Genomic DNA, 22,165 nt, shown 5'->3' with positions numbered 1-22,165 from the left:
ATCACATTGATTGATTTGCGTATATTGAAGAATCCTTGCATTCCGTGTTCTTGGTGTCGGATCCTTTTAATGTGCTGTTGGATTCTGTCTGCAAGTATGTTGTTGAGGATTTTTGCATTTATGTTCATCAGTGATATTGGTCTGTAGTTTTCATTTTTTGTGACGTCTTTGTCTGGTTTTGGTATCAGTGTGATGTGGCCTTGTTGAATGAGTTTTGGAGTGTTCCTCCCTCTGCTATATTTTGGAAGAGTTTGAGAAGGATAGTTGTTAGCTCTTCTCTAAATGTTTGTTAGAATTTGCCTGTGAAACCATCTGGTCCTGGGCTTTTGTTTCTTGGAAGATTTTTAATCACAATCTCAATTTCAGTGCTTATGGTTCGTTTGTTTATATTTTCTATTTATTCCTGGTTCAGTCTCAGAAGGTGGTGATTTTCTAAGAATTTGTCCATTTCTTCCAGGTTGTCCATTTTTTTTGGCATATAGGTGCTTCTAGTAATCTCATGATTCTTTGTATTTTGGCAGTGTCAGTTGTTACTTCTCCTTTTTCATATCTAATTCTATTGATTTGAGTCTTCTCTCCTTTTTTCTTGATGAGACTGGCTAATGTTTTATCAATTTTGCTTATCTTCTCAAGAACCAGCTTTTAGTTTTATTGATCTGTGCTATTGTTTGCTTCATTTCTTTTTCATTTTCTTTCTTTCTTTTTTTTTTTTGGTACGCGGGCTGCTCTGGACGTGCAGGCTCAGTGGCCATGGCTCATGGGCCAGCTGCTCTGCAGCATGTGGGATCTTCCCGGACCGGGGCATGAACCCATGTCCTCTGCATCAGCAGGCGGACTCTCAACCACTGCACCACCAGGGAAGCCCCATTTATTTCTAATCTGATCTTTATGATTGCTTTTGTTCTGCTAACTTTGGGAGGTTTTTTGTTCCTCTTTCTCTAATTGCTTTAGGTGAAAAGTTAGCTTTTTTATCTGAGATGTTTCTTTTTCTTGAGGTACGATTGTATTGCTATAAACTTCCCTCTTAGAATTGCTTTTGCTGCATCACATAGGTTTTGGGTCTTCGTGTTTTCAATGTCATTTGTTTCTAGGTTGCTTTTTTTTTGATTTCCTCTTTGATTTCTTCTGTGATCTCTTGCTTATTTTGTAGTGTATTGATTAGCCTCAATTTTTTTGTATTTTTTACAGATTTTTTTCCTGTAATTGATATCTAGTCTCACAACATTGTGGTTGGAAAAGATACTTGATACAATTTCAATTTTTTAAAATTTACCAAGGCTTGATTTGTGAGCCAAGATATGATCTATCCTGGAGATTGTTCCATGAGCACTTGAGAAGAAAGTGTAATCTGCTGTTTTTGGATGGAATGTCCTATAAATATCACTTAAGTCCATCTTGATTATTGTATCATTTAAAGCTTGTGTTTCCTTCTCTATCTGCATTTTGGATTATCTGTCCATTGGTGAAATTGGGGTGTTAAAATCCCCTACTATGATTGTGTTACTGTCGATTTCCCCTTTTATGGCTGTTAGTATTTGACTTATGTATTGAGGTGCTTCTATGTTGGGTGCGTAAGTATTTACAATTTTTCTATCTTCTTCTTGGATTGATCCCTCGATCATTATGTAGTATCCTTCTTTGTCTCTTGTAATAGTCTTTGTTTTAAAGTCTATTTTTTCTGATATGAAAATTGCTACTCCAGCTTTCTTTTGATTTCCGTTTGCATGGAATATCTTTTCCCATCCCTTTACTTACAGTCTGTATGTTTCCCTAGGTCTGAAGTGGGTCTCTGGTAGACAGCATATATACAGGTCTTGTTTTTTCAATACATTCAGCCAGCCTATGTCTTGTTGTTGGAGCACTTAATCCAGTTACATTTAAAGTAATTATCGATATGTATGTTCCTATTACCGTTTTCTTAATTGTTTTGGGTTTGTTATCATAGGTCTTTTCCTTCTTTTGTGTTTCCTGCCTAGAGAAGTTCTTTTAGCATTTGTTGTAAAGCTGGTTTGGCGGTGATGAATTCTCTTAGTTTTTTCTTGTCTGTAAAGGTTTTAATTTCTCCATCAAATCTGAATGAGATCCTTCTGGGTAGAGTAATCTTGGTTGTAGGTTTTTCCCTTTCATCACTTTAGATATGTGCTTCCACTCCCTTGTGGCTTGCAGAGTTTCTGCTGAAAGATCAGCTGTTAACCTTATGGGGATTCCCTTGTATGCTAATTGTTGCTTTTCCCTTGCTGCTTTTAGTATTTTTTCTTTGTATATAATTTTTGATAGTTTGATTAATATGTGTCTTGGCATGTTTCTCCTTGGATTTATCTTGTATGGCACTCTCTGCACTTCCTGGGCTTGATTAACCATTTCCTTACCCATATTAGGGAAGTTTTCAACTATAATCTCTTTGAATATTTTCTCAATCCCTTTCTTTCTCCCTTCTTCTTCTGGGACCCCTATAATTTGAATGTTTGTGCATTTAATGTTGTCTCAGAAGTCTCCAAGACCGTTCTCAATTCTTTTCATTCTTTGCTCTGTATTCTACTTTGCAGTACTTATTTCCACTATTTTATCTTCCCGGTCACTTATTCGTTCTTCTGCCTCAGTTATTCTGCTATTGGTTCCTTCTAGAGAATTTTAAATTTATTTATTGTGTTGTTCATCGTTGTTTGTTTGTTCTTTAGTTCTTCTAAGTCCTTGTTAAAAGTTTCCTGTATTTTCTCCATTCTATTTCCAAGATTTTGGGTCATGTTTACTATTGTTACTCTGAATTCTTTTTCTGGTAGACTGCCTATTTCCTCTTCATTTTTTTGGTCTGGTGGGTTTATAGCTTCCTCCTTCATCTGCTGTGTATTTCTCTATCTTCTCATTTTGCTTAACTTACTGTGTCTGGGGTCTCCTTTTCACAGGCTGCAGGTTTGTAGTTCCATTGTTTTTGGTGTCTTCCCCCAGTGGGTAAGGTTTGTTCACTGGGTTGTGTAGACCTCCTGGTAGAGGGGACTGGTGCCTGTGCTCTGTTGGATGAGGCTCGATATTGTCTTTCTGGTGGGCAGAACTGAGTCTTGTGGTGTGTTTTGGAGTTCTGTGACCTTATTATGATTTTAGGCAGTCTCTCTGCTAATGGGTGGGGTTGTGTTCCTGTCTTGGTAGCTGTTTACCACAGGGTGTCCAGCACTGTAGCTTGCTGATCATTGTGTGGAGCTTGGTCTTAGGGCTGATATGGAGATCTCTGGGAGAGCTTTCACCATTTGATATGACGTGGATCCAGGAGGTCTCTGGTTGACCTCAGCTCTCCCTCTTCTGAACTCGGCTCTTCCTGAACTTGCCTCTCCCTCTGAGACTCAGGTCTGACACCCGGCCAGAGCATGAAAACCCTGTCAGCCACACAGCTTAGAAGTAAAGGGAGAAAAACAGAAAGAAAGAAAGAAAAAAATAAAAGAATACAACATAAAGTTATTAAAATAAAAAATTATTGAAAATAAAGAAGATAGAAGTAATTAAAAATGAAAGAAGGAAAAAGAACAACCAAATGAAAAAAACAAATCCACCAATGATAAGAAGCACTAAAAACTATACTAAAAAAAAGTAATAACTGGACTGACCGAACTCTAGGACAAATGGTAAAAGCAAAGCTATACAGACAAAATCACAGAAAGAAGCATACACATACACACTCACAAAAAGAGAAAAAGAAAAATATATATATATAAAAGGAAGATAACAAACAAATCAATAAACAAGTCTACCAATGATAATAAACTCTAATTACTAAACTAAGATAAACATAAAACCAAAAACAAATTAGATGCAGAAAGCAAACTCCAAGTCTACAGTTGCTCCCAAAGTCCACCACCTCAATTTTGGGATGATTCATCATCTATTCATGTATTCCAGAGATGCAGCATATATCAAGTTGATTGTGGAGATTTAATCTGCTGCTCCTAAGGCTTCTGGGAGAAATTTCCCTTTCTCTTCTTTGTTCGCAGAGCTCCTGGGGTTCAGCTTTGCATTTTGCTCCACCTCTGTGTGTACATCGCCTGAGGGTGTCTGTTCCCTGCCCAGACATGGTGGAGTTAAAGTAGCAACTGGTTATGGGGCTCTGGCTCACTGAGGCTAGGGGGAGATAGGGGTATGGAATGCAGTGTGAGCCTGTGGTGGCAGAGGATGGTGTGACGTTGCAACAGCCTGAAGTGTGCCGTGTGTTCTCCCAGGGAAATTGTCCATGGATCACAGGACCCTGGCAGTGGCGGGCTGCACAGGCTCCTGGGAGGGGAAGTGTGGATAGTGACCTGTGCTTGCACACAGGATTCTTGGTGGCTGCAGCAGCAAGCTTAATGTTTCATGCCCATCTCTGGTGTCCATGCTGATCCCCCCAGCTCTCGCTCATCTCTGGAGCTTGTTTAGGCAGTGTTCTGAATCTGCTCTCCTCACACACCCTGAAAAAATTGTCCTTTGCCTCTTAGGCAGTTCCAGACTTTCCCCAAGACTCCCTCCTGGCTAGCTGTGGTGCACTAGCCCCATTTAGGCTTTGTTCACACAGCCAACCCCAGTCCTCTCCCTGGGATCTGACCTCTGAATCCTAAGCCTCAGCTCCCAGCCTCCATTCGCCCCAGTGGGTGAGCAGACAAATGTCTCAGGCTGGTGATTGCTGTTTGGCACCAATCCTCTTTGTGGGGATCTCTTCACTTTGCCCTCTGCACCCCTATTGCTGTGCTCTCCTACATGGCTCTGAAACTTCCCCCCTGCCACCCCTGTCTCCACCAGTGAAGGGGCTTTCTAGTGTGTGGAAATTTTTCCTCCTTCACAGCTTCCTCCCAGAGGTGCAGGTCTTGTCCCTATTCTTTTGTCTCTGTTTTTTCTTTTTTCTTTTGCCCTACCCAGGTACATTGGGGAGTTCCTTGCCTTTTGGGTTGTCTGAGGTCTTCTGCCAGCATTCAGTAGATGTTCTGTAGGAGTTGTTCCACATGTAGGTGTATTTATGATGTATTTGTGGGGAGGAAGATGATCTCCACGTCTTTTTCCTCCACCATCTTGAAGGTCTGTCTAGATATTTTTTTTTTATTTCCCTTTTGATTTCTTCTTTGACCCATTGATTCTTCAGGAGCATGTGGTTTCATTTCCATATTTCTGTGAGTTGTCCAGCTTTCTTCTTGTTATTGATGTCTAGTTCCACACCATTGTAATTGTTAAAGATCATTGTTATGATTTCTTTATTCTTAAATTTCTTAAGACTTGTTTTGTGACCTAATGTATAATCTATCCTGGAGAATGCTCAGTGTGTGCTTGTGAAGAATGTGCATTTTGCTGCTATTGGATGGAATGTTCTGTATATGACTGTTAGGAGTATTTATTTTAAAGTGTAGTTTAAACCCAATATTTCTTCATTGATTTTCTGTCTGGATGATATTTCTTTACACAGGGCATTGAAATCCACTGATCTGTTAATAGTTGCTTAATATAGTTAGGTGCTCTGATGTATGATACACATATATTCACAATTGTAAAAACTATCAATGAATTGACTCCTTTATTATTATATAGTGACTTTTTTGGTCTCTTAACAGTTTTTGACTTAAAGTCTATTTTTTCTGACATAAAAAATCTACTTCTGCTCTCTTTTGGTTTTCATTTGCATGGAATATCTTTTTCCATCACTCCACCTTGAGCTTATGTGTGTCCTGTGGCAGCATATAGTTGGGGCTTGTTTTTTATCGTTTGTTTGTTTTTCTTTTTTTAAATCCATTCATCCACTCTGTGCCTTTTGATTACAGAATTTAATCCATTTATATTTAAAGTAATTGTTGATAGGTAAAGACTATTGCTGTCTTGTTAATTGTTGTTTTCTGGCTATTTTGTAGTTCCTTTGTATCTTTCTTGTTGTCTTCCTTTGTAAATTGATAATCTTCTGTAGTGGTATGTTTTCATTCTCTTCTCTTTATCTTCTGTGTATATGCTATAGGTTTTTGTAGTGTGGTTAACCTGAAGCCTTATTAAAATATCTTATAACATTCTATTTTAACTAATGACTCAACTTTAATTGCATACAAAAATTCTATTATTTTACTTCACACTACATTTAATGTTTTTGGTGTCACAATGTACATCTTTTAATCTTGTGTTTTCACTAAAAAGTTACTGTAACTATAGATATTTTAATACTTTCATCTTTTAACCTTTATACTAGGGTTAAGTGATTCACACATCACCATTACAGTGTTAGAGCATTCTGAATTTGACTGTATACTTACCAGTAAATTTTATACTTTCCTTTTTTCATGTTATTAATTAGCATGTTTTCAATTCAACTTGAAGAATTTTCTTCAGCATTTCTTGCAAGGCTGGTCTAGTGGTAATGAACTCCCTCAGCTTCTGTTTGTTTGGGAAAGTCTTTATCTTTCCTTCATTTCTGAAGGACAGCTTTGCTAGGTAAAGTGTTTTTGGTTGGCAGGTTTTTTTCTTCCAGCACTTTGAATATATCATCCCATTCTCTTGTGAATTGTTAAGATTTCTACTGAGAAATCCACTGATAGCCTTGTGGGGGATTCCTTTGTATGAGAGAAATTTATTTTCTCTTGCTGCTTTTAAAATTCTCTCTTTGTCTTTGATTTTAGACACTTTTGTTATAATGTGTCTTAGAGAAGATTATTTTAGATTGAAATTTTGGGGTGATTTATTAGCTTCATGAACTTGGATTATCAAAATCTTCCCCCAGATTTGGGAGTTCTTAGCCATTATTTCTTTTAAGTAAGCTTTCTGCCCCCTTTCTTCTCTTCCCCTTCTGGGACTACAATGATACATAGGTTTTTTTCTGTAGGCTCTCTACATTTCTCTTCATTCTCTTTTCTTTTTGCTCCTCTGATTAGATAATTTCGAATGACTTGTCTTTGAGCTCACTGATTCTCCTGCTTAATCCAGTCTGCTGTTGAAGCTCTCTATTGAATTTTTCAGTTCTGTCATTGTATTCTTCAGCTCCAAAATTTCTGTTTGGTTCTTTTTAATGTTTTCTATCTCTTTGTTGAGCTTCTCATTTTGCTCTTGTTTTGTTTTCCTATTTTTTCTAAATTGTTTACTTGAGTTCTCTTGTAGCTCTCTGAGCATTTTTAGAACAATTATTTTGAATTCTGTGCCTGACAATTCCTGAGTCTCCATTTCTTTGGGGTCAATCATTGGAAGTTTACACTCTTTCTTTGGTTGAGTCATGTTTCCCTGATTCTTCTTGTTCCTTGTAGCCTGGCACAAGTATCTGCACATGTGTAGAAGCAGCCATCTCTTCCAGACTTTATGGAAAATATCTTCACCTGCAGTTGGGGACATGCTTGAGAGTACGATGACCTGAGCACAGGGTACCAATTGTGAGGGCATGTGGAAACTCTAGTTCCAGGGTGCATGGTGATTTGTTGGCTCAGCATGATGGAGTCCACATCACTGATACTGTGTGGTACTTGGTGAGTGGTGTGGATGGTCCACAGGGACTGCAAGGACTGTTGTGGTCCTCAGTTGTGCCTCCAGTTCCTGCGCTAGGGACCAGGGTTGATAAAAGTGGTTATCAGAGCTGGTGGTGTACATACACTTGGCTGCAGGTGCCAGCAGCAGGTGCCTGTGTGGTGGCAAGGGCCAATTACAAACACGCATATACTGATAGGGTTCTGGTGACGCAGCAAAGACTGAGGCTACCTGTAGTTGCAATGGAAGCTGCAGGGACCCTGCTCTTGGTGTATACTTCCATAGCTGCTGGTTCTTGCCATGGGTACATGGCAGTGGAGGCTAGTTTTGGGAGTCAGACTGGGGTCATGCAGGTGTACAGTTGGAGGGGTTAGCTACAGGTGACCAGAGTAGTATAAGCCAGTGACAAGACATAGAGCTGAACCGGGGTCCACAAGCAACTGTGGACCTTGGCTATTGTGGTACAGTCCTGTGGTTGCAAGATCTTGCCACAGGAATGGCAAGTCGAAGTTAGTGACTGGTGTCAGTCCAGTGGTGCATAAGAACACAGCTGGTGGAGCTACCATGGGGGTGGTCACCTGCAGGATTCTAGGCTGCTATCTTGCATTTTCACAGCTTCTGGTGTGAGCTGGCTACTGGTCCTGGTCCCAGGTTATGGTGGGGCCTTGCATGAGGGATTGGGAAGGGACTCAGATGGCTTGCGTCAGTGAACACAAATACTTGTGGGGCATAAACCAGTAAAATATTCAGGAGGTCTGCAGCAACTGTGCTGGTCATTGGTTTCTTCAGTGGTGAAAGCTACCAGAATCATCTATAGAGCAGGTCGCTGGAAACCATAGTAACCCCTAGTGTGAGGCTGACACTGGTAGTCCCTGCTTTTCTTCCTTGTTCTTAACTGCTTCTATACAACTCAGGTTTGACAGTTTCTGGCTGGGGTGAAACAAAAGTGGGTCCTTTGTGCAGTTCCCTGAAAGGCTGGGGAAGTAGGTTTGCTCATCCTGCTTTCTGTTTACCAGTGAGGGGAATTATTTCTAAATAGGAAGTTCCCACTTTGTGCTGAGCAGTGTTGTCTTGGGGAATGGGATGATGCAGGCAAAATGAAGCTTTCTCGGACCTGGTATGAAGCCAGTGAGACAACAACCCATTCTTGTAGGCTGTGGAGTGGGGGCCTGACCAATGCTGTTTCCTTCACTTTTGTGTGGTTATTCTCAAGTTTTTTGTTCCACTATGTTGCTGACGTTTCTTCAGAGGACTCTAGATCTCTCCCAGGGCTTTTTTTGGTGGATATCTTTCTGCAGCCATCAGCATATAACAGAATCTGGTACTTGTAACTATATGGTTTGGAACATGTGCGCAGGAACAGTTGTCTTGATTTTTAGTAGCACTAGGGTCAAGGACCCCTTCCAAATTTTACACCTCAGTACCCCTGACAAGGGCCCAGCATCCTGTGCTTAGATGTTCCAAGTCTGTTTCTTCGAGCCAACTAACACATGAAGTCCTTTAGGGTGGAGGTTGGCCTTTTCTGACAGCATGCTGCTTGGTGTGTATGGTGCCTGGTGGCCACACTGTGTATGTGTTTGCTCTGCTCATTGATGACTGGGTGCTGGGAGAAGCCCTACTTTGCTCCTTTCTCCAAAGAACCAAGACTTCAAGTCTGAAATTTCCTCTGTGAGAATAATTGGGTTCATCATGAGACAACAGAAGCAAGGATTGAAATTTGCCATGGGGACTGCTCAGGGGACCCTTCTGACAGGAATTTCTGTTTCTTTGTGAAGTAGACTTCCTAGGATGTTACTCATTTCTCTTCCAGTAAATATTTGGGGCTACCGAGAATGAAAAAGTGAACTGAAATTCTCCCTGGACCCAGCTAATAAGAAGGGCTCTTTCTCAGACCCTGCAAGGCAACTCTGGAGAGCTTTTGGCAGGACTGGAAGAGGAGTGTGTATCGTAGGTGCATAGGTCTGTTGGTTGGCCGCAGCCCATTGGTCAGGGCTCTACTGGCACTTATGGGGCTCTTCCACATGTCCTCCCTCTGGGGACACCAAGAGGTGGCAATACTTCCTGGGATTTGCTCTTCTCATAGCCGAACCTGAAGCTTCAGAGGGGCTTACAGTAACATGGGGTGCTTCTGTCTAGTCCACCAACTGGTCAAAAAAGCCACTGGCCAAGGCCAAAGTCAGTGGGGTAGGGAAGTAGATCTGTCTGTTTCACTGGAGACCACTGCAGAAGGCATGCAAGTGAAGTCCTATTGCAGAGATAAAAGGATGAGGAGTGATCCAATCTTCCCAAATAAGCAATGAGGTGTTGCTTTTATGACATCAGGAAACCTGGTGTCCAGTAGAGTGTAGCTCTGTTGTCCCCTAGTTCTCTATAGCAAATGAAATCACATGTCATTTACATATCTCCACATTGTTTTTATCTTTCTATCTGTGATTTTGGGTAGTCCTTTCCAGATGGGTTACTGTTGGGGCCCTCCTCTTTCTGCTCTTTACAGAGGTTCACACAAGGCAACTGTTCCAAGGCAGCAGATCCAGGGGTCCCTCCTTAACCTCTAATGGGCTGCTCTGAGGTACCTAACAGTGGTAACATGGACTAACATCTCCTGAGCGTGCTGGAAGCAGGTCCAATGAGTACATCTGCTTCTGTCCTTCATTAGCAACATGAGCCACAAGGGGACATGTTTTGGGAACATAAATTTCACACAGAAACGTCACAATTGCTACGTGTTTCACTAATTAGTATAATGTGAAATTTATCCCTATTAGAAAGATGCACTGGATGTTGTCATGATTTACTAGAGAATACTACTTCCTAGTCATTGAATCTGATGCTTGTTACATCATGAACATCAGCAGGTGTGGGGTGACTGCACAGAGGCAGTGGTGAGAAATGGTTTAGCACCGGTTTACCTGCATGCAGTTTGGAATCAGAGAACTGATTCTGGCTTAGCCACTTACAAGATCTGTGTCTCTCCATGTCTCGATGTCCTTATCTATCAATTGAGGGTATAACATACACACCTGGAGGAAGTTTGAGGATTAAATAAGATGATGTATGCATGGAGTTAGTGTAGGACTTGATCCACTGCAGGGTTAATAAATGCTGGTTAGATGGTTGTGGTCCCAAACACTGTGTTAGATTCTATGCGACTTCACCCCATTTAGGAATCCACAGCAGCAGCTGGAGAAGGAGCTGAGGAGAAGGGGGACCAATCGGTCATGTGGCTGGAAACAAAGACTTACTGATGGTCTCAAACTCAAGGTTTTGTGGATTCCAAAGGTTGCTTTGATTTCCTTTTGAACATCCTGTGCTCCATGCAGTTTGACTGCTAAAAAAGTGCTTTGGATTTTGCTAGTTGGTCATAGAATGGGAAACTCCTCTGGGCTTCCATGGACCTGATATCAATGTCCTTTTCCTCCACAGATTCCTGTGCTCCTGAACCTGAGCAGAGACCCTGAGGTCAACCTGCCTGTGCCACCGCTCATGTATGCCCTTGCCTTTGGCGCCTGCCTGGGAGGTAAGGGAGTGTTAATGCATTTGAGAGAGGGCCCCCTGACACTGTGGTGAGCCTGAAGTGATAATTAATGCATGCCAAATTGCAAGTAAAGTAAGAATAGTCCAGATGATTTCCTGAGTGGAAACCCATCTTCACCTTTGACTGGAGCAGTTCTAAACATACTCAGTTCCTCTGCAAGGCCTGTCACTTCTCACTCTATGCAGAACTGCCCCTGACATTCTAAGTCTGTGGCCTGAGGATGATCATTATGACATCTCAAAGTTAACCTGCTCCCACACTGAATGCAGATGTGGCATAGGTTTAGAAACAGATATTGAATCAGAAACCATCCTCAGTGGCAGCTTCTTATTCCCTTTTTAAGGAGTGTGTGTTGGGGTGGTGAAGTGATGAATGAGTAAGCTAAGAAGTAGAGACTCTAACCTAAGAGTAAGAAGAAAGATTTTTTTAAATTCTTTTTGGCTGGAGGAGTATGTTGTCCTGTGGAGTCATTGAAAAGCCAATTAGAAAAATGTTGGGAGAGACTAACCTCTGGTGAGTAAACACAAAGTCTTTGGACGTGATTGTATTCGGAAGGAGGCCTAATCACCTTTGGGAATACAAGAGGATTGTGAGAATCTTAGATAAACACACTAGATACCTTTTAAGTTTTTATTTTTACATCCAGATACTCTTAGATAGTTATCTTTCCCTGTTCTTTGATTTGTCTCAACTATTAGATCAACAGCCTTCTTTTTAGTTTATCTTCTTGTTTGTAAAGGGAGATTAATGTCATTCAGTGAAGTTGCTGTGATTTCTGGAGAGCTAATTCATCTAATCCAGCAACTGAGGCCTCATGTTCTGAGTGCAGGGTTGTTAAAATTGCCCCCATCTGAGATCAGCCCCAGGGAAAGCAATAACTGCATTCACAGCTACATTTAATATCAGTGGTAGAGACAGAATCCAAAGACACCTGGAAATGTGTCCTCTGTGTGGAATTTGGTTCATTAAACCTTATTGAGCATCTTCTATACCCTGGCATTATCCTTCAGAGTGGGGAGACAGTCACCTAAGCTAAGATTATAACATAAACGTATCCTCTCATAGCCATGTGCATAGAGCGCTCAGAGGGTACCAGGGAGACTGGGGGAAAGTCAGGAATGACTCTCCAGAGGGAAAGTTTTGAGCTGGGTCTCAAAGGATGAGAAGCCTCCTGGGCTAGTTCAGATTCCCCCAGAACATGTAGAATGAATATGGAGGGGATTATCAAGGAGATAAGTTAATGTGGACCATTTCTATGGCTAATAACTTAAAATATGATTAAGCATTTGTTGACTGAGCCCCTTTTGTAAACAGGGGTATAGCTATAGCGAACAATAAAAGTAATAAGCCATGGGATCTTTCTAACCTAGTAGCTCTGGTCATTGAATGGTACTTTTTCCTGGTACAGTGGATGCCTACTTGTGCTGGGTGTTAGCTCTACGTTTATTCTGTTGGGGGAACTTCTCTCATTAACTCAGAGTTTGAGAATTTAAAAAATTCTGGTAAAATATACATAGCATAAAGTTTACAATTTTAACCAATTTTAAGTGTACAGTTCAGTGACATTAAGTGCACTCATATTGTGCAATCATCACCACTATCCATCTCCAGAACTTTTTCATCATCCCAAACTGAAACTTTGTACCCATTAAACCATAATTCCCCAGTCCCACAGCGTTTGACATTTTGAAGACCATTTTAAATAGGAATTTTCAGTTGGTTTGAGAAATGTCATTTGTTCTATAAATTGGGTGTGACTCACTAAATAGTTTGAAACAAAAAGTCTTTCCTGGTCTTCTCTCAGTACCTTTTGGTTGCTCTTTTTACTAAGAGCTAAGAACAATTCAAATAAGTCTTAATAAAAATCTGCCTTAGCCTGGGTGTCCTAGAAGGCAGAGGTTGAGGCAAGTTTGCATGCTGAAGATTTATTGGGACATGTACTTCTAGGGCAGGAAGACTGAGGGAGGAAGTGAGGTAAGGCAGTGAAGGAGAGAAAGCAAATACATGGTATATTACAAAGCTAGTAACAGCTTCAAAAGAAATCAAAGCCAATTTTTAGTTAGGTGGGGATGGGACATTTTCTAAATGGTTCCTGAAGAACAGAAAAGCTAAGTGAAATCTCTTAGTGCCTTTGTAGAGTGTGCAGTGAAGTGGGTTATGCTGCAGAACCAATGTGAGAAAAGCTTCAGAGACATTCTGAGCCTTTGCAGACTACACTGAAGTGGGGACAGGGCAGAGAGCCACCTTTTGAAGGGTGAACAGCCATGACAGAACTTCAGAGAGAATCTTCAGCAATCAGCAGGTTACAAACCTGTTAGGAAATTGATAACTCAGATATATAGCCAGAAACCCAGAATCTTCCTTTGCTCATATCTCTGTTTCAGAGAACTCCTCATCCCACCCTCAAAACATTTGCAGCTGGTGGGAAATTGAATTCAACTTAAGGTGAAACAAAGCCAGGTCCAGCTCAGCAACAGATTAGATTGGCTCCATGCCCTGCACTGACAGCCTGGCACAAATGGGGATGCGCTCTTCAGTGTGTGTGTGTGTATGTGCAAATATTATACTTTTATCTCAGTAGTTCTTTACATAAATTGTTCAGCATACCACTACCTTGGTAAAGAACACCTACAAAAACCCTGCAGATAACCTCATACTTACTGTTGAAATACTGAATGTTTGTCCCCTAAGATTGGGAACAAGGAAAGGATGTCTGCTCTTACCTCTCTTATTCAGCATAGTGCTGGAAAATCTACCTAGCGCAATAAGGCAAGAAAAGGAAATAAAAGGTATACAGATTGGAAAGGAAGAAATAAAATGGTTCCTACCATAGATGACAGGATTGTCTTGGTGGATACCAAGGAATCTATTTTTTAAAAAATCAGAAAACCATATAACTAATTTGTGAGCTCAGCAAGGTCACTGGATACAAGATAGACATACAAAAATCACTTTTAGCAATGAACACATGGAAACCACAATTAAATATACAATACTATTTAGAATCACTCAAAAAATTAAATACTGAAGCTGAAATTACAATACGCTTATAAAAGAAATTAATGAAGATCCAAATAATTGGGAAGACATACAGTGTTCATGGATTGGAAGGCTCCACATAGTAAAAATGTAAACTGTCCCCAAATTAATATTTAGGTTTAATGCAATTTCTACCAAAATCTTAGCAAGATTTTTTTGTTTATATCTATATCTATAGAATTTATAAATATACATATGGAATGGAGGACATATAAATTGTAAATAAGCACATGAAAAGATGTTCAGCATTATTAACCATTAGGAAAATGCAAATTAAAACCATGATAAGGGAATTCCTTGGCAGTCCAGTGGTTAAGACTTTGCCTTCCAATGGCAGGGGGGTGCAGGTTTGATTCCTGGTCGGGAACCTAATATCCCACATGCCTGGCAGCCAAACAACCAAAACATAAAAGAGAAGCAATATTGCAACAAATTCAATAAAGACTATAAATGGTCCGCATCAAAAAAAAAAAATCTTAAAACCATGATAAGATATCATCACACACCTATAAGAATGGCTAAAATAAAAAATAGCGAAAACACCAAATGCTGACCAGAATGTGGAAAAAATGGATCACTCAGACATTGTTGTTGGAAATGTAAAATGTCCATCACTCTGGAAAACAGTTTGGCAATGTCTTAAGAAACTAAACGTGCAACTGCCATAAAACTCAGCAATTACACTACTAGGAATTTATTCTAGAAAAATAAAAACTTATGTTCACCCCCAAACCTGTACACAAATGTTTATGGAAGCTTTATGTATAATAGCCAAAAAGTAGAAACAAATATGATGTCCTTCAACAATAAATGTTTAAACAAACTGTGATACAATACATCCATACCAGGGAAAGCTACTCAGCAATAAAAAATAAATGAGTTATTGATACAAGTGACAACCTTGATGAATTTCCAGAGAATTATGTGGAGTGAAAAAAGGCCAATCTGGAGGCAACTCCTTCAAGATGGCAGAGGAGTGGGACTGGGAGATCAACTTCCTCCCCACAAATACAGCAAAACTACATCTACATGTGGAACAACTCCTATAGAGCACCTACTGCACGCTGGCAGAAGACCTCAGACTTCCCAAAAGACACCCTCAGACGACCTACAGGCCAAGGCGGGGCCAAATCCAATGCTGAACCTTAGGAGCTCTGCAAACAAGAGAAAGGGGCATTTCTCCCAGTAGCCTCAGGAGCAGCAGATTAACTCTTCACAGTCAACTTGATGTACCCTGCATCTGTGGAATACCTGAATAGACAACGAATCATCCCAAAATTGAGGTGGTGGACTTTGGAAGCAACTGTAGACTTGGGGTTTACTTTCTGCATCTAATTTGTTCCTGGTTTTATATTTATCTTAGTTTAGTATTTAGAGCTTATTATCATAGGTAGATTTGTTTATTGATTTGGTTGCTCCCTTCCTTTATATAAATATATATATCTTTTTTCCTTTTTCTCTTTTTGTGAGTGTGTATGTGTATGCTTCTTTGTGTGATTTTTGTCTATATAGCTTTGCTTTTGCCATTTGTCCTAGTGTTCTGACTGTCCTTTTTTGTTTTTGTTTTTTAGTATAGTTTTTAGTGCTTGTTATCATTGATGGATTTGTTTTTTGGTTTGGTTGCTTTCTTCTTGCCTTCTCTCTTTCTTTAAATTACTTTTGATAATTATTTACTTTTTGATAATTTTTTATTTTAATAACATTCTTTTCCTCCATTCCCTCCTTCCTTCCTTCCTTCCTTCCTTCCTTTCTTTTTTCTTTCTTCCTTTCTCTCTTTCTTTCTTTCTTTCTCCTTTCTTTCCTTCTTTCTTTCTTTCTTTTTCTCCCTTTTCTTCTGAGCTGAGTGGCTGACAGAGTCTTGGTGCTCCAGCTGGGTGTCAGACCTGAGCCTCAGAGGAGGGAGAGCTGACTATAGGACATTGGTCTACCAGAGACCTCCCAGCCCCACATAATATCAAATGGTGAAACCTCTCCCAGAGATCTCCATTTCAACTCTAAGACCCAGTCAATGACAAGCAAGCTACAGTGCTGGACACCCTATGGTAAACAACTAGAAAGACAGGAACATAAACCCACCCATTAGCAGAGAGGCTGCCTAAAATCATAATAAGTTCAGAAACACCCCAAAACACACGACTGGATGTAGTCCTTCCCACCAGAAAGAGAAGATCCAGCCTCATCCACCAGAACACAGGCACCAGTCCCCACCATCAGGAAGCCTACAGAACACACTGAACCCACCTTACTCACTGAGAGCAGACACCAAAAACAGCGGGAACTACAAACACGAAGACTGTGAAAAGGAGACCCCAGACCCAGTAAGTTAAGCAAAATGAGAAGACAGAGAAATACACAGCAGATAAAGGAGCAAGGCAAAAACCTTACCAGACCAAACAAATGAAGAAGAAATAGGCAGTCTACCTGAAAAAGAATTCAGAGTAATGAGAGTAAAGATTATCCAAAATCTTGGAAATAGAATGGAGAAAATACAATAAACTTTTAACAAGGACCTAGAAGAACTAAAGAGCAAACAAACAATGATGAACAACACAATAAATGAAATTTAAAATTCTCTAGAAGGAATTAATAGCAGAATAACTGAGGCAGAAGAATGGATAAGTGACCTGGAATACAAAATAGTGGAAATAACTACTGCAGAGCAGAATATAGAAAAAACAATGAAAAGAACTGAGGACTGTCTCAGAGACCTCTGGGACAACATTAAATGCACCAACATTCAAACTATAGGGGTCCCAGAAGAAGAAAAGAAAGAAAAAGAGACTGAAAAAATATTTGAAGAGATTATAGCTGAAAACTTCCTTAATATGGGTAAGGAAATAGTCAATCAAGTCCAGGAAGTGCACAGAGTCCCATACAGGATAAATCCAAGGAGACACATGACTAGACATATACTAATCAAACTATCAAAAATTAAATAAAAGAAAAAATACTAAAAGCACCAAGGGAAAAGCAAAAATTAACAAACAAGGGAAAGCCCATAAGGTTAAAAGCTGATCTTTTAGCAGAAACTCTGCAAGCCAGAAGGGACTGGCAGGACATATTTAAAGTGATGACAGGGAGAAACCTACAACCAATATTACTCTATCCAGCAAGGATATCATTCCAATTTGATGGAGGAATTAAAACCTTTACAGAACAGAAGAAGCTAAGAGAATTCAGCACCACCAAACCAGCTTTACAGCAAATGCTAAAGGAACTTCTCTAGGCAGGAAACACAAGAGAAGGAAAAGACCTACCATAACAAACCCCCCAAAATTAAGAAAATGGTAATAGGAAAATACATATTGATAACTACCTTAGAGGTAAATGGAATAAATGCTCCAACCAAAAGATGTAGACTGGATGAATGGCTACAAAGACAAGACCCATATATATGCTGTCTACCAGAGACATACTTCAGGCCTAGGGACACATACAGGCTAAAAGTGAGGGGATGGAAAGAGATATTCCATGTAAATGGAAATCAAAAGAAAGCTGGAGGGCTTCCCTGGTGGCGCAGTGGTTGAGAGTCCGCCTGCTGATGTAGGGAACACGGGTTTGTGCCCCGGTCTGGGAAGATCCCACATGCCACAGAGCAGCTGGGCCCGTGAGCCATGACTGCTGAGCCTGCATGTCTGGAGCCTGTGCTCCACAATGGGAGAGGTCACAACAGTGAGAGACCCACATACCAAAAAAAAAGAAAGCTGGAGTAGCAATTCTCATATCAGACAAAATACACTTTAAAATAAAGACTATTACAAGAGACTTAGAAGGACATTACATAATGATCAAAAGATCAGTCCAAGAAAAAGATATAACAACTGTAAATATTTATGCACCCAACATAGGAGCACCTCAATACATAAGGCAAATGCTAAGAGCCAAAAAAGGGGAAATCGACAGTAACATAATCATAGAAGGGGACTTTAACACCCCACTTTCACCAATGGACAGATCAACCAAAATGAAAATAAATAAGGAAACACAAACTTAAAATGCTATATTAAACAAGACAGACTTAATTGATATTTATAGGATATTCCATCCCAAAACAACAGAATACACTTTCTTCTTAAGTGCTCCTGGAATATTCTCCAGGATAGATCATATCTTGGGTCACAAATTAAACTTTGGTAAATTTAAGAAAATTAAAATCATATCAAGTATCTTTTCCAACCACAACATTATAAGACTAGATATTAATTACAGGAAAAAATCTGTAAAAAATACAAACAAATGGAGGGTAAACAATACACTACTAAACCAAGAGATCATTAAAGAAATCAAAGAGGAAATAAAAAAATACCTAGAAACAAATGACAATGAATACAAGATGACCCAACACCTATGGGATGCAGTAGAAGCAGTTATAACAGGGAAGTTAATAGCAATGCAATCGTACCTCAGGAAATAAGAAACATTTCAAATAAACAATCTAAACTTACACCTAAAGCAATTAGAGAAAGAAGAACAAAACCCCCAAAAGTCAGCAGAAGGCAAGAATCATAAATATCAGATCAGAAATAAATGAAAAAGAAATGAAAGAAACAATAGCAAAGATCAATAAAACTAAAAGTTGATTCTTTGAGAAAATAAACCAAATTGATAAAACATTAGCAAAACTCATCAAGAAATAAAAGAAGACTCAAATCAGTAGAATTAGAAATGAAAAAGGAGAAGTAACAACTGACACTGCAGAAATACAAAGGATCATGAGAGATTACTAAAAGCATCTATATGCCAAAAAAATAGACAACCTGGAAGAAATGGACAAATGCTTAGAAAAGCACAACCTTCTGAGACTGAACCAGGAAGAAATAAAAATATAAACAAGCCAGTCACAGGCACTGAAATTGAGACTGTGATTAAAAATCTTCCAACCGGGCTTCCCTGGTGGCACAGTGGTTGAGAGTCCCCCTGCTGATGCAGGGGACACGGGTTCCTGCCCCGGTCTGGGAAGATCCCACATGCCGCGGAGCGGCTGGGCCCATGAGCCATGGCTGCTGAGCCTGCGCATCCGGAGCCTGTGCTCCACAACGGGAGAGGCCACAACAGTGAGAGGCCTGCGTACCGCAAAAAAAAAACAAAACTTCCAACCAACAAAATCCCAGGACCAGATGGCTTCACAGGCGAATTCTAACAAACATTTAGAGAAGAGCTAACACCTATCCTTCTCAAACTCTTCCAAAATATAGCAGAGGGAGGAACACTCCCAAACCCTTTCCACGAGGCCACCGTCACCCTAATACCAAAACCAGACAAAGATGTCACAAAAAAAGAAAACTACAAGCCAATATCACTGATGAATATAGATGCAAAAATCCTCAACAAAATACTAGCAAACAGAATCCAACAGCACATTAAATGGATCATACACCATGATCAATTAGGATTTATCCCAGGAAAGCAAGGATTCTTCAATATAAGCAAATCAACCAATGTGATACACCATATTAGAAAATTGAAGGAGAAAAATTATATGATCATCACAATAGATGCAGAAAATTTTTTTGACATACTTCAACACCCATTTATGATAAAAGAAAAAAACCCCCTCCAAAACATAGGCATAGAGGGAACTTACCTCAACATAAGGAAGGCTATATATGACAAACCCACAGCCAACATTGTGCTCAATGGTGAAAAACTAAAGCCATTTACCCTAGAGCAGGAAAAATACAATGCTGCCCACTCTCACCACTATTATTCAACATAGTTTTGGAAGTTATAGCCACAGCAATCAGAGAAGAAAAAGAAATAAAAGGAATCCAAATCGGAAAAGAAGTAAAATCGTCACTGTTTGCAGATGACATGATACTATACATAGAAAATCCTAAAGATGCTACCAGAAAACTACTAGAGCTAATCAATGAATTTGGTAAAGTAGAAGGATACAAAATTAATACACAGAAATCCCTTGCATTCCTATACACTAATGATGAAAAATCTGAAAGAGAAATTACAGAAACACTCCCATTTACCATTGCAACAAAAAGAATAAAATACCTATGAATAAGCCTACCTAAGGAGCCAAAAGACCTGTATGCAGAAAACTATAAGACACTGATGATAGAAATTAAAGATGATACAAACAGATGGAGAGATATACCATGTTCTTGGATTGGAAGAACCAACATTGTGAAAATGACTATACTACCCAAAGCAATCTACAGATTCAGTGCAATCCCTATCAGACTACCAATGGCATTTTTCACAGAACTAGAACAGAAAATTTCACAATTTGTATGGAAACATCAAAGACCCAAAATACCCAAAGCAATCTTGAGAAAGAAAAGGAGCTGGAGTAATCAGGCTTTCTGACTACAGACTATACTACAAAGCTACAGTAATCAAGACAGTATGGTACTGGCACAAAAACAGAAATATAGATCAATGTAGCAGGATAGAAAACTCAGAGATAAACCCACGCACATATGGTCACCTTATCTGTGATAAAGAAGGCAAGAATATACAATGGAGAAGAGACAGCCTCTTCAATAAGTCGTGCTGGGAAAACTGGACAGCTACAGGTAAAAGAATGAAATTAGAACACTCCCTAACACCATACACAAAAATAAACTCAAAATGGATTAAAGACCTAAATGTAAGGGCAGACACTATAAAACTCTTAGAGGAAAACATAGGCACTACACTCTATGACATAAACAACAGCAAGATACTTTTTGACCCACCTCCTAAAGAAATGGAAATAAAAACAAAAATAAACAAATGGGACCTAATGAAAGTTCAAAGCTTTTGCACAGCAAAGGAAACCATAAACAAGACCAAAAGACAATCCTCAGAATGGGAGAAAATATTTTCAAATGAAGAAACTGACCAAGGATTAATCTCCAAAATATACGAGCAGCTCATGCAGCTCAATATCAAAAAAAACAAACAACCCAATCCAAATTTGGGAGGATGACCTAGATAGGCTTTTCCCCAAAGAAGATATGCAGGTTGACAAAAAACACATGAAAGGATGCTCAACATCACTAATCATTAGAGAAATGCAAATCAAAACTACAATGAGGTATCACCTCACACCAGTCAGAATGGCCGTCACCAAAATAATCTACAAACCATAAATGCTGGAGAGGGTGGAACAAACCGGAACCCTCTTTCACTGTTGGTGGGAAAGTAAATTGATATAGCCCCTATGGAGAACAGTATGGAGGTTCCTTAGAAAACAAAAAATAGAACTATCATATGACCCAGCAATCCCACTCCTGGGCATATACCCTGAGAAAACCATAATTCAAAAAGAATCATGTACCACAATGTTCACTGCAGCACTATTTACAATAGCCAGGACATGGAAGCAACCTATGTGTCCATCAACAGATGACTGACTAAAGAAGATGTGGCACATATATACAATGGACTATTACTCGGTCATAAAAAGAAATTCAATTGAGTTATTTGTAGTGAGGTGGATGGACCTAGAGTCTGTCATACAGAGTGAAGTAAGTCAGATAGAGAAAATCAAATACCATATGCTAAAACATATACATGGAATCTAAAACAAAAAAAGGCTCTGAAGAACCTAGGTGCAGGGCAGGAGTAATGACACAGGCATAGAGGATAGGCTTGAGGACCCAGGGAGGGGGAAGTGTAAGCTGGGATAAAGTGAGAGAGTGGCATTGACATGTATACACTACCAAATATAAAATAGATAGCTTGTGGGAAGCAGCCGCGTAGCACAGGGAGATCAGCTCGGTGCTTTGTGACCACCTAGAGGGGTGGGATAGGGAGGGTAGTAGGGAGAGGCAAGAGGAAGAGGAAATGGGGATACATGCATACTTATGGTTGATTCACTTTGTTATACAGCAGAACACTGTAAAGCATTTATACTCCAATAAGGATGTTAAAAAATAAAATAAAATAAAATGAAGAAGGTACATTTATAAGCAAAAAAAAAGAAACTCAATATCAAAAAAACAACCCAGGGAACTTTCCTGGCGGTCCAGTGGTTAAGAATCCGCCTTCCAATGCAGGGGACGTGGGTTCCATCCCTGGTCAGGGAACTAAGATCCCACATGCTGCAAGGCAACTGACACCGTGGGCCACAACTAGAGAGAAGCCTGCACTCCACAACTAGAGAAAAGCCCAGGCACTGCGACAAAGAGCCTGCATGCCACAACAAAAGATCCC

General features: G+C 39.8%; 1 protein-coding gene across 1 annotated transcript in view; it reads left to right on the top strand.

Moving 5' to 3' along the window:
* Positions 1–22,165, top strand: part of OCA2 (OCA2 melanosomal transmembrane protein) — a 271,890-nt gene that overhangs the window by 236,655 nt on the left and 13,070 nt on the right. Inside the window, exon 21 of the mRNA XM_007463772.1 lies at positions 10,861–10,954. Coding sequence (XP_007463834.1) covers positions 10,861–10,954 — 94 coding nt within the window. The remainder of the gene's footprint in view (positions 1–10,860; positions 10,955–22,165) is intronic.

This window comes from Lipotes vexillifer, unplaced genomic scaffold, assembly GCF_000442215.2.
Source record: "Lipotes vexillifer unplaced genomic scaffold, Lipotes_vexillifer_v1.1 scaffold200, whole genome shotgun sequence".
In the NCBI taxonomy this organism is placed as follows: Eukaryota; Metazoa; Chordata; class Mammalia; order Artiodactyla; family Lipotidae; genus Lipotes; species Lipotes vexillifer.
Note: the sequence above shows the minus strand (reverse complement) of the source record. Positions and strands in the feature narration are given on the sequence as shown.